Source organism: Jaculus jaculus, chromosome 11 (genome assembly GCF_020740685.1).
Source record: "Jaculus jaculus isolate mJacJac1 chromosome 11, mJacJac1.mat.Y.cur, whole genome shotgun sequence".
Classification (NCBI taxonomy): domain Eukaryota; kingdom Metazoa; phylum Chordata; class Mammalia; order Rodentia; family Dipodidae; genus Jaculus; species Jaculus jaculus.
The window spans coordinates 3,038,443-3,050,908 of NC_059112.1; the positions used below are offsets into that span (position 1 = coordinate 3,038,443).

General features: G+C 49.9%; 1 protein-coding gene across 1 annotated transcript; it reads left to right on the top strand.

Moving 5' to 3' along the window:
* The first annotated feature begins 903 nt into the window (after positions 1-903).
* Positions 904-8,739, top strand: LOC101611225 (cytochrome c oxidase assembly protein COX18, mitochondrial). Its single transcript, XM_045161135.1, has 6 exons — positions 904-1,191; positions 2,813-2,913; positions 4,787-4,950; positions 5,505-5,626; positions 7,381-7,488; positions 8,333-8,739. Exons 1-6 carry the CDS (start codon positions 904-906, stop codon positions 8,504-8,506), a joined length of 957 nt encoding a protein of 318 aa, XP_045017070.1. The 3' UTR covers positions 8,507-8,739.
* Positions 8,740-12,466: the final 3,727 nt, after the last annotated feature.

Consider the following 12,466-nt stretch of genomic DNA (forward strand, 5'->3'; position numbering starts at 1 on the left):
TCCTACATCTGCCTCCCCAGTGCTGTGATTAAAGGCGAGTAGCATCATGTCATGTCCTTCGTGGAAGTTTATTTCCACACTGCCCTCTATGTCTTAAGTCTAAGGTCACTTTGGAAGGAGCAACTCACTTCTACCAGTTTCATGCTAGGGAACTGCAGAACAAACTGAATCCCTTTCCTTACACTGATCTTAAAGAACTGTCCATTTAAAATTGGGCTCATTTCCACTTTCAATCAGTGAGCAGTTAATAGCACCTGGTTGCTGCTTTTTATTATTATTAAGCCTCACGTGCAGCCTGTATTATGGCATCCGTGCTTACACACACACACACACACACACACACAGACACACACGGAGTCTCGGTCAGTCTGGAAGGCAGGTGACGCAGAGTGGACAGGAGAGTCCTCCGGCGTCTCCAGGCGCTTGGGGAAGCGTCCTTCGTGCACGTCACCTCCGGGTCTCCCGGACACCTGGCGCGAGACCGCGCACGCGCACTCCGCGGGCGCCCCGTACTACGGCGAAGGTGCGCTCCCCGCCAGGAGGAGGCTGCAGGCCCACGCACGGGCGGAGACTTTCGCACACCAGGCGGAACCGCAGCCCTGCCCGCCCGCTGGCCCGCTGGACGCCTTGTGCTTCCGGCCTGCTTGCGGGAGCCCGCGTGGGAGAGGCGGGACTTCCTCGTCCCCGCGTCATCTCTAGTGCGACGTCTTACGTCACCACCCCCCTTGACAGGGAAGGTCATGCGTGGCTGCGGGCGACGCGTGCTGTGCCCGGAGCTCCCGCGCATGCGCACGCCGCTGGCCCCGCCCCTCCCCTGAGCGCACGCGCTTGGCGGTCGGCGTTCCGCGCAGGCGCGTGGCGCTGTACCTCCGCTGTCGCGGGAGTCCCCGAGTGGACGTGCCCATGCTGTGCCGCCTGCAGGGTCGCTGGCTGCGCTCGCCGCGTCCCCGGCTGCGCCAGGCCCTGGGCGCCCGGCTCCCGGCATGGACGGCGGCGGCGGCGGCCGCGGCCCCCGACGGCTGGTACGAGACCCTGGCCGCGTCGGCGCCCGTGCGCGCGGCCGAGCAGGTGCTGCTGGGCGCGCACGCCGCGGGTCTGCCGTGGTGGGGCAGCGTGGTGCTGTCCACCGCCGCGCTGCGCGCCGCCGTCACCCTGCCGCTGGCCGCCTACCAGCACTACATCCTGGCCAAGGTGAGCTCGGCCGGCCGCCGCTGACCCCGGGCTGACCGCCGGACCACCGTCCCCAGGCGACGTGGCAGGCCCAGAGGGAGGAGGAAAGCGTGTGGGTGCGCCGGAGACCCCCGGCCCGCACATGCGAACAAGCCGCACACACACGCGCCACTTTGTGGCTCTCGCTTTACGTGGGTGCTGGAGACTCGAACCCAGGGTGTCGGGCTTTGAGAGCAAAGCAAGTGTCTTGACGCCGAGCCAGCTCCCTGCTCCGCCCCCTGCAAACTTCTATCTTTTGTTTTTTCGAGGTAGGGTCTCTCTTTAGTCCAGGCTGACCTGTAGTTCACTTTGTAGTCTCAGGGTGGCCTCGAACTCACGGCAATGCTCCTACCTCTGCCTCCCAAGTGCTGGGGTTAAAGGCATGCGCCACCGGCTCTGCAATTTGATTTCTTATCCTGGCCCTACCGCCTGCATCTCTGTCTGGATGGTCACCGTCACCTTCCACGGAGTCACACACCTTCCTGTGGACTGCCTTTCCTTGACTCCTTCATAGCGCTCCTGAGAGCCTTCCAGGTGGACTGAGCTCTCTTGCTTAGAGTGATGGGTAATTACTGGTCAGACTTCCAACAGGATGTCAGGGTTCCCACTGAACAGCAAGACAGGAAGGGATGCAGCGGAGTCGTGGTGGCGATGAGCTGCTTTACAGAAATCATATGCAGAATGAATTCATGCAATTTTTTAAGACTGCTGGTTAAAGTTCAGAGTAAGGGGCTGGAGAGATGGCTTAGTGGTTAAGGCTCTTGCCTACCAAGACTAAGGACCCATGTTCGACTCTCCAGATCCCACATTAGCCGGACACACAAAGGTGAGGCAAGTGCAATGTGGTGCAAGTGTCTTGAGTTTGATTTCTGTGGCTCAGGGCCTGGCACACCAATTCTCTTTGTGTGTGTCTCTAAAAATTAACAATTCTGGGTGTGGTTTCTGTTTGAGTCTCCTATGATGTAGGTGCTATTGTATTTGCTAGGTGTGAGGGAATGGGTCTTAGAGAGTACATCACTTGCCCATATTGCCCAAATAATGTGCAAAGTGGAGTGTATTTTAAACAAACCCATATAAAATACCATTCGACGCTTCAAGGTTTGTTAGTTTTTTTCGAGGTAGGGTCTTACTAGCCCAAGCTGACCTGAAACTCACTCTGTAGCCCAGGCTGGGGATCTTCCCACCTCAGCTTCCCAAATGCTGGAATTAAAGTTGTGGGCCACCATGCCTGGCTAAAGTTTCTTTTCTTTTCTTTTTTTTTAATTTTGCTTATTTTTATTTATTTATTTGAGAGCGACAGAGGGAGAGAAGGCAGAGAGGGAGATAGAATGGGTGTGCCAGGTCCTCCAGCCACTGCAAATGAGCTCCAGATGCATGCAGCCCCTTGTGCATCTGGCTGACGTGGGTCCTGGGGAATGGAGCCTCGAAATGGGGTCCTTAGGCTTCACAGGCAAGCGCTTAACCGCTAAGCCATCTCTCCAGCTCTGGCTAAAGTTTCTTGACCTGATCAATAAACCACGTTTGTGAGCTGAGGGAACAGAGTAAACATATGAGTAATTATGAATAAGAATTATATGCTCATAAAAACTTTTCCTTTAGTTAGGTGGAAAATTTGCAGCCAGAAATAAAAACCATTGCCAGGCATCTTAACCAAGAAGTTGCCATGCATGCACGCCAGTTTGGGTGGTCCAAAAGAGTTGCCAGGTATGTATGTGTGACTCTGTTCATGTAACCACGGATGTGTGTGCACATGTTTTGTGTAAATGGTAACAAGTACAGATTTTGGTATTGTGTCGGTTTGCTCATTTCATATCCTGTGACATGCTATTTTTATTTTTTTGGTTTTTTGAGGTAGGGTCTCACTCTGGCTCAGGCTGACCTGGAATTCACTATGTAGTGGCCTCGAACTCATGGCAATCCTCCTACCTCTGCCTCCCAAGTGCTGGAGTTAAAGGCATGTGTCACCATGCTCAGCAGGCATGGTATTTTTATGTTTTGGACAGAAAGCACAAAATGAAAAAACAGAGTTCATCTTACTCCTGAGCTAAGTAATCAGCCACCACACCTTCCCAGTGCTGGGATTAAAGGCTTTGAGACACTACTTAGCTGTGTCCTTGGTCGTTATTGCTGTTTTTTAGTGACAGGGTCTCTAGTAGCCCAGGATATGCCCATTCTCTCTCTCTTTTTTTTTTTTGTCTCTTTCTCTACTTGCAAATAATTAAATAAAATAAGATTTTTTTAAAAGAAAAGAACCAGCAGTTACTACAGTCCAGAAAGAAAGACTTGTGAGAAGAACATTTAATCTGGAGCTGCATGTGACCTCACATGCTTATAGTTAATCTGGAACTGAGTGTGACCACACATGCCTGTAGTTAATCTGGAGCTGGGCATGACCGCACATACCTGTAGTTAATACGGAGCAGGGTAGTACATTTCTGTAACCTTGGCATTTACCAGGTGGAGACAGGAGGATCAGGAATTCATGGCAAGCTGGGTTTATAGTAAAGAAATGCATACTAATAAATAGAATCTTTGTGAGAGAAATACTTGATAAACGGAAACCATTTTGGCAGTTTAAAAAAGTACACAATTCTCTGGGCGTGTTGGTGCATGCCTTTAATCCCAGCACTCGGGGCAGAGGTAGGAGAATCACCATGAGTTCGACACTACCCTGATAAATCATAGTGAATTCCAGGTCAGCCTGAACTAGAGCAAGACCTACCTCGAAAAACAAACAACAACAACAACAACAAAAAAAAAAACCCCACAACACAAAACCACATAACAAAAAGGGCAAATTCAAGCCAGGCATCGTGGTGCGCACCTTTAACCTGAGCACTTGGGAGGCAGATATAGAAATCACTGTGCGTTTGAAGCCAGCCTGGAATTCCAGGTCAGCCTGGGCTACAGTGAGACCCTACCTCCCCCACTCAAATAAAAGGATAAGTTCAGAAATCAAGCTTGTCTGGACTCCAGTTGGATAAAATGTACATTTGCCATTAACATTTCTTCTATAATTGTAATCATAATGTCAGTCTTGAAATTTTCTCACTTTCTGAAAAGTTTTTATTTATTTGTGTGTGTGTTTGTGTGTGTGTATGTATATTGCTTCTGTAAATGAACATCTGTCCAGCTTTATGTGGGTGTTTTGGGAATCGAACCTGGGCCATCACACTTTGTAAGCAAGTGCCTTCAACAACTGAGCCATCTCTGCAGCCCCACTTTCTTTAATTTTGAGACAAGCTCTCACAGTATATCCCAGGCTTACCTTGAATTTGCAGCGTAGCCCGTAGCCTCAAGCTCAAGGTCCTCTGCCTTCATGTCTCAATTGCTGGGATTACAAATACGTGCCACCATTCCTGGCAGAATTTCTCCCAGTAAAACCTAGTTGACCACCAGATCATTAAAGACATAGGTTATAGTTCTGGTAAAAGGGCTTTGCTTGCCTTTCTCCCTTATGGCTTATGACAGTAAAAACCTTGGTCTGTGTTCTTTAACCACAGCTACAAAATGGTATGTGCTGGGCATGAGGCAGGACTGTAGCTACGCGATGTTCTCTTCCCCTCCCTTACTGCAGGCTCACTTATTTAAAGAACGTGAGGAGGCTCGTGTCGGAGCTGTATGTCCGCGACAACTGCCACCCTTTCAAAGCCACTGTACTCGTCTGGGTTCAGCTTCCAATGTGGATCTTCATGTCTGTTGCTCTCCGGAATTTCAGCACAGGGACAACACGTTCAGAAGGTAACTGTTCATCTCTTGAATAATTTCTCTGGTGTTGCTTTCCAGGAGGAGAGAAAAAAAATCAGTTTTCATAAGTGCAAGTTACTATCTTCCTTACAAAGTTACAGAATTTAGAGGCTAGGGTTGTAGCTCAGTTGCTAGGGTGACTGCCTAGCATGTGGAAGGCTCTGGGTTCAATTTTCAGCACCTTCTAAACCAGGAGGGAGAGGAGAGAGAAAAAACAGTTGTAGATTTAGAACCTGTAGAGTTTAGAGTCTTCCATGTGAACAGACTAACTGTGTAAGCACCGACATTTGTCAAAACCAGACAAAAAGCCATGTAATTGATGATGACCTGAGCAAGGCCCGGGTGGAGCTGGAGTGGGAGGGACGCCTGTGTGCTGGTCAGTCAGAGCCAGGGTGGACCTGGAGAGGGAGGGACACCTGTGTGCTGGTCAGTCAGAGCCCGGGTGGACCTGGAGTGGGACACCCATGGCTTGCATATGCTTGGCCTACTTCTGTTTCCCTCTGCTAATTTTTGGATTTAGTACTTTCCGGATAAAACTGTTCTGGCAGGTTTTTCTGTTCAGGAGCAGCTGGCTGCTGGGGGGGTCCTGTGGTTTCCTGACCTCACCGCCGTGGACTCTACGTGGATTCTGCCCATCTCCATTGGTATCACTAATTTGTTAATAGTGGAGGTCAGTGCCCATGTGTGTGTGTGAGTGTGAGAATTTTAAAATATTTTTAGAGATGAAGAGAGAAAGAATGATGTGCCAGGGCCTTTAGCCACTATAAATGAACTCCAGACGCATGTGCCACCTTGTACATCTGGCTTTATGTGGATACCGGGGAATCAAATCTGGGTCCTTAGGCTTCATAGGCAAGTGCGTTAGCCACTAAGGCATCTCTCCTGCCCCAAGGGTGGTGCTTTTTACCGAGAACTGTCTGCATTTTGTCCTTGGTGTGTGTGTGGCTGCTCCCCTGACCTGCTGTTTTTTGAGTTGGTGGATGTTGCTCTTCCTCCAGTTGACACTCCCTGTTTTTTGGTCCCAGATCAGCTGTGGACATGGGCTCAGGTCCCTTATGATCTTTGGTGTCAGAATTCTCATAACATACTTTATGTGCTAGGCATTTTTACACATATTTTTATTTATTTTATGAGAAGACAGAGAATGGGCATGCCAGGGCCTGCAGCCACTGCCAACGAACTCCAGACACATGTGTCACCGTGTGCATCTGGCTTACATGTGTCCTGGGTAATTGGACCAGGGTCCTTAGGCTTCACAGGCAATTGCCTTTTCCAGTAAGCCATCTCTCCAGCCCTGTGCCAGGTAGTTTTGTAAGCATTTTACATGAGTTAACTCATCCAGTTCTCTGAATAAACTTAGGAGACAGGTAATGTCATTACTGCATTTTAGAGAGGGAAGGTAGCACTGAGATGTTAAAAGCTGTGTGACCCAGGCATGGTGGCGCATGCCTTTAATCCCAGCACTCAGGAGGCAGAGGTAGGAGGATCACCGTGAGTTCAAGGCCACCCTGAGACTCCATACTGAATTCAAGGTCAACCTAGGCTAGAGTAAGACCCTATCTCAAAAAACCAAAAAAAAAAAAAAAAAAGGTGTGTGAGGCTGTGTGGTCACTGAAAGTGTGGGGCTGCCCAACAAGGTGGTGTGTATTGTGACCTTTTACCTGGGAAACCATATTGAGTTACTTGCTGTGACAAACGTCTGACAGAACCGGTTGAGGGTTTGTTTGGCTCGTAGCTTGAGGGTGCCGTTGAGGCAGCTGCCCTGCCCAGGCAGCAGTCAGGAAGCTGAGCTGATGAATGCCGGGCTGCGTTCTCCCTCCCGTCTGTCCGGTCTGGAATCCCAGCCCAGAGGTCTGTTTCCACGATGATTCTGAACTGTGTGCGGTTCGCATCTGAGGTTAACCGTCACAGAGGCGGAGGCAAAAGGCTTCCATGTGACACAGCGACAGTGACGTGTGGGGTTGCCCTGCTGGCGTGGGCTCGTCACCACCCGTCGTCCTGGTGAGACGCTGGGAAGCAGAGCTGCTGCGCTGGGCCTTGGCTCGTCTCATTTCAACCTTGGTGACCCATGATCAGCACCTGAGCTCTTCGGTCTCTGAATTCTTGCTTGTTTACGGTGCTCAGGATTGTGAACCAGGGACCGCTTCAACGCTGGGCAAGGCAGTCTGCCACTGAGCGAGAACACTGGCTCTTTTTGTTAACGAATTGGTGGGAGCTCGTCAAAAATGAGCCTGAATAATGTTTCGTTGTGTCTTATTATTTTTGTGTGGTTGTTGGATTCCCATTGGCCCCAGTTGGTTTTGAACTCCCTGTGTAGCTCTGGATAGCCTTGTGCCTCCCAGTGCTCCTGTCACAGGATTCGCCACCACACCTAGCCTCCAGCGTTGATGATGTAGTGACCGTGGCGTGCTCATTTTGCTGTAGATATCTGCTCTTCAGAAACTCGGCATGTCTCGATTCCAAACGTACGTGACACACTTTATCCGCGCTCTGTCAGTGTTGATGGTCCCCGTGGCTGCAACAGTACCTTCGGTGAGTGAGCAACGCCATGCGCGGTGTGTGGCCTGCCTCCTGGTTGGGCTGCCCCACTGGCTTAGAACTGTTTCCACGACCGAGTGACGCTGAACGTAATCTTGTGTGTGAATGTGTCAAACTCCTGCACACTCTTCACAACACCTCGCACAGTGGCATGAAGGCAGTGTCGTTGTGCCTGGTGGGTGGATGTGCTGACCTGTTCCTTCTGGGTACGCTGGGCAAGGAGCGCAGCACTGTGGGGAAAGCAGAGCCAGTGTTCCTCCCAGGGATGCTAGGTAGGTACAGATAGAGATGCATTCCAGCAACGAAGCATGTCTGTGAGCCACGCTCATGGTTTTACTTCATGACACTTTTCATAGGAACAGAAGAAATGGTTGCCTGCATTGACCCAGCTCTTTGAGCATTGTCCATGTTCGCGGCTACTAAGGACAAAGGTGTGACGTGTGTGTATGTCTTTGCCCAGAGGTGTCCTGGAAGCCCTGAGGTACACTTCAGTGGTTTCTGGTAGTTGAGGTTACATCAGCAGATAGTCCAATGCCTCTTGTGACCTGTTTGAGGCATCTGAGGCTGTGTGTTTTGGCATCAAAATGTATATATATATATAAGGTGTTACTTGGACATGTCATTTGTGCTGTGCAGAATCAGGCAGTTACCTCTCTCTAGTTTTTGGTTTTCCTTTCAGGCGATTTTGGTACCTGGTAGATCCCTCATGGTATCTAATGGCCACCACAGATCTTGTTCAGAGTGCTCAATTTTACAGTTTGTGCTGCTCTCCTGTTGCCCACCGACCTGAGCCTTCTTGAAGAGACCAGGTGCTGACATCCGTGTCTTCTCTTCACAGTCGCTGGCTCTCTACTGGCTGTGCTCCAGCCTCATTGGCCTATTACAGAACCTGCTGCTGCGTTCTCCTGGGTTTCGTCGGCTTTGCCGGATACCTCTGACCAAGTCTGATTCAGACACTCCTTATAAAGACCTCTTCACTGCCTTTTACACCAAGTTCATTTCAAGAAAATGAGGACAGTTGTTCTCCAGAGGTTTTGAGATATAAGTATCTCTTATCACTTCCATGTATTTAAGATTTAGAAATTCAGGTAATATTAAATACCTGCCCTTACTTAGAAATCATGAGCTGGCTGTGGTGGTGCATGCCTTTAATCCCAGCACTTGGGAGGCAGAGGTAGGAGGATCGCCGTGAGTTTGAGGCTACCCTGAGACTACATAATAAATTCCAGGTCAGCCTGGGCTAGAGGGAGACCCTACCTCGAAAAACCAAAAAATAAAAATATAAAAAATAAAAATCATGATAGCCAGGTGTGGTGGCCCACAACTTTCATCCCAGCAATCAGGAGGCAAAAGTAGGAGGGATTGTGAATTGGAGGCCACTCTGAGACTATATAGTGAATTCCAGGTCAGCCTGGGCTAGAGCAAGACCTTACCTCAAAAAAACAACAAAACCCAAGGAGTAAAAAAAAAATAAATAAATAAAATTGAGGATTACTGTGGGTTAAGATGTAATTCAGAGAGTAAAATAGTTTCAAAGTGGGCTGGAGGGGTGTCTTAGTGGTTAAGGCATTTGTCTGCAAAGCCAAAGGACCCAGGTTTCATTCCCCAAGGACCCATGTAAGCCAGATGCACAAGTGGGTGCATGCATCTGGAATTTGTCTACAGTGGCTAGAGGCCCTGGCATGCCCATTCTCTCTCCCTCCCTCCCTCTGTCAAATAAAAGTATTTTAAAAAATAGTTTCAATGTGTTTCCCTGTTTATAAAATTTCAGCTGTGTGCTGATAACTATTATATACTGAATAAGATCAGATTCTGCTGAACTGTCCACACAATAAAGTCTTGTAAACTAAGGCTCTAGTGAGGTGATTTGTGGCATCGTGGATTTGGAGTGAAGAGGCTTGTACCTGACTGACAGCTGATAAAGGCTGGGTAAGGCTGTATGGCCCAAGAAGTGGACCTCATGGTCTGGGGACCTTTGGCCCCTCCCCTGCCCAGAGGCCCTTGGCGAACGACTAGGTCAGAAATCCGGTGGATGGCAATGCTGAGTGAGCTTGGAAGATTATTCGCCGTAGGCCTTCCACAAGAAGTGCGCGTGGCGGGGCCGCCTGGCAGGAACTTGGGAGTAGCTTCTAGCAGCCAGGACCTCCCGGTTACCAGCAGCAGGACAGCTGCTCAGTTGACAACTTCGAGAAACTGAAGACTTAGCAACTTGATGGCCAGGAGGAAGACCCTGGCCCAGATGAAAAGGTGGCCGGCACTGAAATTGTAGAACCCTGGACAAACCCGAAAAGCCAGCCCTATTTTGCTCACCAGAAGTTAAGATAACCAAGGGGGTTAATTGAAGCTGCTAGAAAACAATTTGGTTGAGAAGCAGGACTAGATACTGCCAGGAGCAGGTGTAGTGCACCGTGCAGCTGCTGGTGAGGCTCAGCCAGGCACATGAGCAGAGCAGGCCATGCAGACAGTGGCCTCGTGACACTGCTGCCCAGCCCTGCTGTGAAACCCAGCAGCGGGGTTCCTGGCCATGGTCCGGGGTCTATGCAAAGGGCCTAGCTGAAGTTCCTGAAGTGTGCTGTGCTGTGCGGCTTTTGGCTTTTGGCTTGTGCTTCTCTCTCTCCTTGGGCCTGTGAAGGCAAGCCAGCTTCTGCCGTTATGGAATGTCCCCTGGATCTGTGAGCTTCAATAAATACCCTTCCTCCATAACTGTGCCTGATCAGGAAGTTCATCTCAGCGACCTGAAGCCATTTGCTACCATCCATGTACAAGTGTAAGATTGTCCCCTGGTGTCCACCTGCACGCGCCCACAAAGTGTGTGTGAGTGTAAGATTGTCTCCTGGCATCCACCTGCACCTGCCCACACACAATGTGTGTGTGAGTGTAAGATTGTCTCCTGGCATCCACATACATGCCCACACACAAAGTGCATGTGTAAATGTGAGTGTAAGATTGTCTCCTGGCATCCACATGCACGCACCCACACTGTGTGTGACTGTAAGATTGTCCCTCCAGTGTCCACATGCACATGCCCACACACAAAGTGCATGTGTAAATGTGAGTGTAAGATTGTTTGCTGGGGTCCACACACATGCGCCTACAGTGTGCATGTGTAAGTGTGTGAGTGTAAGATTGTCCCCTAGTGTCTACGTGGACGTGCCAACACACAAACTGTGTCTGTGTGAGTGTAAGGTGGTCACCTGGTGTCCATATGCACACACCCCACACAAAGTGCGTGTGTAAGTGTGTGAGTGTAAGATTGTCTCCTGGCCTCCACGCCCTCAACAGTGTGTCTGTGTGTGTGAGTGTAAGATTGTTTCCTGGTGTCCACACGCATGTGCCCACACACAAAGTTTATTTGAGTGAGTTGGGATACCAGCAGAGTTGAACATGTGTGGTCTTGGACAAAGGTCATCTTGAATGCCCACCTTATATAACCCTGGACATCTGTGGTCTGTGGACAAAAGTCATCCTGCAGAACCCGACCTGGACATAGGTGGTCTATAAACAAAGGTCCTGAGAGGCCCACCTACTGTAACCCTGGACGTGTGCCGTCTGTGGACAGAGGTCGGCCTGCAGGGTCGGCCTTCCACAGCCCTGGACGTGTGCCGTCTGTGGACAGAGGTCGGCCTGCAGGGTCAGCCTTCCACAGCCCTGGACGTGTGCCGTCTGTGGACAGAGGTCGGCCTGCAGGGTCGGCCTTCCACAGCCCTGGACGTGTGCCGTCTGTGGACAGAGGTCGGCCTGCAGGGTCGGCCTTCCACAGCCCTGGAGCAGTCGTTCCGCACTCACTGTTCTCACTGGCTCAGGCTGTGCAGTGGAATAAAGAGACTGACTTTTCTGCCTGTTAGGACAGTGCATCTTTCTCTCTCCTTTTTGTGTTTTTGTAATGAGAGTACATCTTGACAAACCCATGGTCAAATGAAAATAGCCTAAGCCAAGCTAAATCTTAATGTAGTGCCTATTCCTGTAGTCCCAGCACTTAGGTGGAGGCCTGAGTTTCCAAAGTTCATGGTCATCCTCAGCTGTATACCAAGTTCAAGGCTGGCTTGGGATACATAAGCTCCTGTTAAAAAAAAAAAAAAAAAAAAAAAAAAAAAGAGCAATAAACTGGGGCTGGAAAGGTGGGTTAGCGATGAAGACACTTGCCTGTGAAGTAAGGACCCAGGTTTGATTCTCTGGTGCCCATGGGAGCCAAATGCACAAGGTGGCGCATGTGTCTGGAGTTGATTTGCAGTGGCTGGAGGCTCTGATGCACCCACTCTGTATTTGCCTCTCTCTCGCGCTCAAATAAATAACTAAGATATTAAAATAACAACAAAGACCCCTCAATGCCATGCTGCAAGGTTCTATGCAAGCTTTTGGGGCAGACTTGTCACCTGCCCACTGGTACAACAGTGACCAGTTTGGTGGTAGCCAACTGCTTTCTGATTGGATTGGCAGACTGTTGCCAGGGCATTTGCATGTGGTGCTGGACCCAGATGAAAAGCCCAAGGCTGGGGAGCTGATGAGCTCCCGTCGTGTTGGGGAGCTGCTGCTGCTGCTGCTTTGCACAGTGGACCAGACGTGTCTGCCAAGTGGCCGCCCAGATGTTCCCGCATGTGCCTCACAGGCAGGGCAGCTCTGTGAAGTCAGAGTGCTGAGTGTGAGTGACGGCTGAGTGCCCAGCCATAAGTGGGGCATTTATATCACCCTCTAAGGCCAGGGGACATCATGACAGAGGGGATGGGAAGAATGGAGGAGATGGAGGAAGGATGACTGCACAGGTCTCTGGTAAGTTTTGCAAGCAAACCTTGCTTTTAGTTACTTGGTCCTATGCTGCTGACCTTGCCTTAGAAAAAGAGGTTTTCAGGTGTTTGGGAATAAAAGCCTTGATAGAAGACTGGAATAAAATTGAAAAATAAATGTTCCAAGAAATCAACCACTCCTATCTAAAGCAAAAATAAATTTATATCCTTGAAGATTCCGGCTATATATC

Excerpts from the sequence above, each read along its gene's own strand:
- LOC101611225 (XM_045161135.1), top strand. The coding sequence starts at position 904 with ATGCTGTGCCGCCTGCAGGGTCGCTGGCTGCGCTCGCCGCGTCCCCGG. Across the intron at positions 1,192-2,812 it reads AGCACTACATCCTGGCCAAG|GTGGAAAATTTGCAGCCAGA; the intron begins GTGAGCTCGGCC and ends TCCTTTAGTTAG. Across the intron at positions 5,627-7,380 it reads CTAATTTGTTAATAGTGGAG|ATATCTGCTCTTCAGAAACT; the intron begins GTCAGTGCCCAT and ends ATTTTGCTGTAG.